The 3,462-nt window shown below is 42.8% G+C and overlaps 1 protein-coding gene across 1 annotated transcript; it reads right to left on the bottom strand.

Annotated features, from left to right (window-relative positions):
- Positions 1-479: 479 nt before the first annotated feature.
- Positions 480-2,898, bottom strand: LOC104967929 (fibrillin-2-like; the record flags this gene model as incomplete). The annotated part of the gene is made up of 7 exons (XM_010797468.1): positions 480-605; positions 687-752; positions 1,153-1,305; positions 1,427-1,552; positions 1,790-1,909; positions 2,352-2,480; positions 2,782-2,898. Coding segments are annotated over 7 exons (837 nt in total), but the record flags the coding sequence as incomplete, so codon positions are not given.
- Between the last annotated feature and the right edge of the window lie 564 nt (positions 2,899-3,462).

Here is a 3,462-nt window from a genome sequence, read left to right as displayed (position 1 = left end):
CGATGTTTTTACGATCAGAGCCGAATTTGAACATTTCCTTTATCATGTATCCATCGGGTGTCAATTTCGGGACAGTGTGACAGGGGCTTTAACAAATGCAATGCCATTTTCAACCTGCATATTCTGCCTACTTGAAACGTTGATGACAATGTATCTGGGGAATTAAGTGTTGACTTGCTGGGAATTCAAGTTGTTAAAGTTGGTTAAAATAAAGGGAAATTCATCGATCTGTGGCACTCTTTTTACTTTAAACTTGGTATCAAGTATTCTAATCAAGAGGCTGAAGTCAAAGTCAAATCAGTCATTAGGTAAGTGTGACTCAAGGCAACACCTCTAGTTACTGGTGTTAAAAAATAACATCCTACCTTTTGGTCATATATTCTGTGACATGGCATTAAAGTCCCTTAACAAAAGACAATAACTCAAAGTACTCAGCTCTACTTCTATGATCTCAGTGTTATTCATAGAAACCATCCTACCAATACAGTTGACCCCGGTGTAATCCAGGTTGAAACCGAAGGGACACTCGCAGCGGAACGAGCCGTCTGTGTTGATGCAGATCCCGTTCTGACAGATGCCCGGGTTGTCCAGACACTCGTTCATGTCTAAAGAGAGCAAGAGAAAAAAACGTTTTAACAAAACCTCCACAATCGTCTACTGGAGTAGATTTGTGTTACGGCACTCACCTTCACGAGTATCGCCGAGTCCAGGCAGGGCGCCGTGCCCGAAAGGACAGAGTGTGTCAAAAGCTGCTACAGACACATAGAAAAAAAGGTACACATTATTATTTAGCAAATGTTTGTTTTTAGTGAAAATTGTAATCCCAGGCTCCTCTAACGATGCAAAATGCCATATATTTAAGACATAAAAAAGAAATAAATACATAATAATGCAAGTAAGATCAAGAAATAATAATATATATACATATAAAATAGAATAAGATAAAACAAATTGTGAAATTAAATACTGTAGAGTAGAAAAAAAACTGTTTATGTATAAATATGTGGATTTGTGAAGTTATTCAAAAACTACTGTAGGTGGTAAAAGATCTGTATGTGTGTGTGTGTGTGTGTGTGTGTGTGTGTGTGTGTGTGTGTGTGTGTGTGTGTGTGTGTGTGTGTGTGTGTGTGTGTGTGTCTGTGTCTCACACACCTTCGCTCTCTCGGGGGCACAGCTCGCAGGGCAGCCCCCAGCCCTCTCCGGGCATCTTGCTGCAGCAGCACTTAGCCTTGGTGGTGTTCAGAGCTTTGGGGACGGAGCACTTCCCCGCCTCAAATGAAGTGAAACAGAAGCTCTCTCTGGTGTCTGCCATGAGGAAAGAGATGGACGGTAATTGGTTGGTTATTCACGGGACACTCAAAGACAACATCACCACAGTATCAGGGATACAAGTGAGACAACACATTTATTCCAGATGTTCTCTCACCGTAGCAGCGCCGCTTGTTCTCCGAGAGGACGAAGCCCGGCTGGCAGGTGCAGTGGAAGCTGCCGGGGGTGTTGGTGCAGGCGCCAAACTGGCAGATGTTGGGCTCCACCTCACACTCGTTGATATCTGAGCAGAGAGCGAGAAGAGGAGGGGAGGATTAAGAGAGGTGGGGAGAGGGTGGAGGTGTTTTTAGAGCAGATGGCTGGGTTGTACTGGGATGCTGATGGGAGCATTTAGTCTGAGCTGAAGTGGGTATATCCCTCTATGTGTGTGTGTGTGTGTGTGTGTGTGTGTGTGTGTGTGTGTGTGTGTGTGTGTGTGTGTGTGTGTGTGTGTGTGTGTGTGCCTGTGTGTGTAACTTACCTATACACTGGTCGTTCTGCACCTCGTAGCCAGGAGGACAGATACATCTGAAAGATCCGTCCAGGTTCTGACAAGTTCCTGGAGAGCAGGTGCCGGGGAGGCTCACACACTCATTGATATCTGTGGACACATTTGAGAAGAATATGTGTTTAAGTCTCTGTACTGAAGACAAACGGTACTGAAGGAAATCTTGGGATGCAACTAACGATAACATTCCTTCATTGCTTGAATCGATTGGTCTATAAACTGTTGTTAATTACTGTATGGAAACAAAGTCCAAAGGCGAGTGTTGTTCGCTCAAAAATTGAAAGATTCTAACTTCAAAATGACTTAAAATGATATAAAATGGACAAGGGGCCCCATCGGTGAGGGGCTGAAACCAACACCTACTACATTTCTGCATGAACAATTATTTAAACGATTGAGCAATTTTCAAACAGTTGGCAAAATCTTCTTTCAATCAACAAATAATTGATCGTAATAAGTGTTGAAGCTGTAAAGAAAAACGTATAAATACTCCGCCCTGCTCTTATTTATCTTGTCTATTTAATGCCTGACTTACCGACACAGTTCTTCCCGTCCGGAGTGTTCTCGTAGCCCTCGTGGCAGAGACACTGGAAGGACCCCATCCCGTTGATGCACTGCCCGTTCCTGCACACCTGGCCCTGCAGAGCGCTGCACTCGTCGATGTCTGGAGGATAAACATGTCAAAGGTTAGGCATCTGAATTCTGACCTCCTTTAGAAACAGTATTAGAGGTTTACAGGAGCAATACATCCTGAAAACATTGGCTAGTGTATACGTTTCTTTCTAAAACTGAAGAGTCAAAACAAAGTCTGATTTAGGTGTTTCCCAAATGTAATACAACTACAGAGAAGGTTTCGGTTAAATGACTTGCACAGCCATTGTATTTCAAATCCAATTACGGCCTTAGTTTTAGATGCATTTTAGGACTTTGTAAGTATCTTGTGTTCCCTGGTGAATGATCCGTACCCATGCAGTCGTTGTTGTGCGTGAGCTCGAAGCCGGGGAAGCAGAGGCAGTTGTAGGAGCCCACCGTGTTCTTACAGGTGCCGTTACCACACGGCTGTCTGTCACACTCATCGATGTCTGGGAAACACAGAGAGAAACACATTTAGACAAGCAGATATAGGAAGTGTGCATCGTGTGGTTGCTACTGAGCAGAGATGGCAAAAGTACACACATCCTTTACTCAAGTAGAAGTACAGATACTCGTGTTTAAAATACTCTGGTGAAAGTAGAAGTACTGACTAAACTTCTTTACTCGAGTAAAAGTAAAGAGGCTTTGAAATGTACCCATAACTAGCAGCTGTTTTAAAGAGTACCTGACCTCCCTTTATATTAATAGAACAATAATGTCATTGTTAGCTAATGAATGTTTCCATGCTGAACAACGGCAACATGACAACGTTTTCATTGGTCCCTCTTCTTTAGAGAAGACCAGGAAATGATGGATACACGGATCGTGTTCAAATCAATAGGCACGCAATGACTCTAAATAATAATGATCACGCCACCAAACACACATTCAGACTAAAGGAACCAGCCTGTTTGGAAAATGTGAGAAGTAGAAAGTACAGGTATTTGTGTTCAACATGTAAGAAGTAGAAAGTACAGGTATTTGGGTTCAACATGTAAGAAGTAGAAAGTACA

Source organism: Notothenia coriiceps, unplaced genomic scaffold, assembly GCF_000735185.1.
Source record: "Notothenia coriiceps isolate Sejong01 unplaced genomic scaffold, NC01 NC01_scaffold00037973, whole genome shotgun sequence".
Classification (NCBI taxonomy): domain Eukaryota; kingdom Metazoa; phylum Chordata; class Actinopteri; order Perciformes; family Nototheniidae; genus Notothenia; species Notothenia coriiceps.
This window is presented reverse-complemented; position numbering and strand designations above follow the sequence as displayed.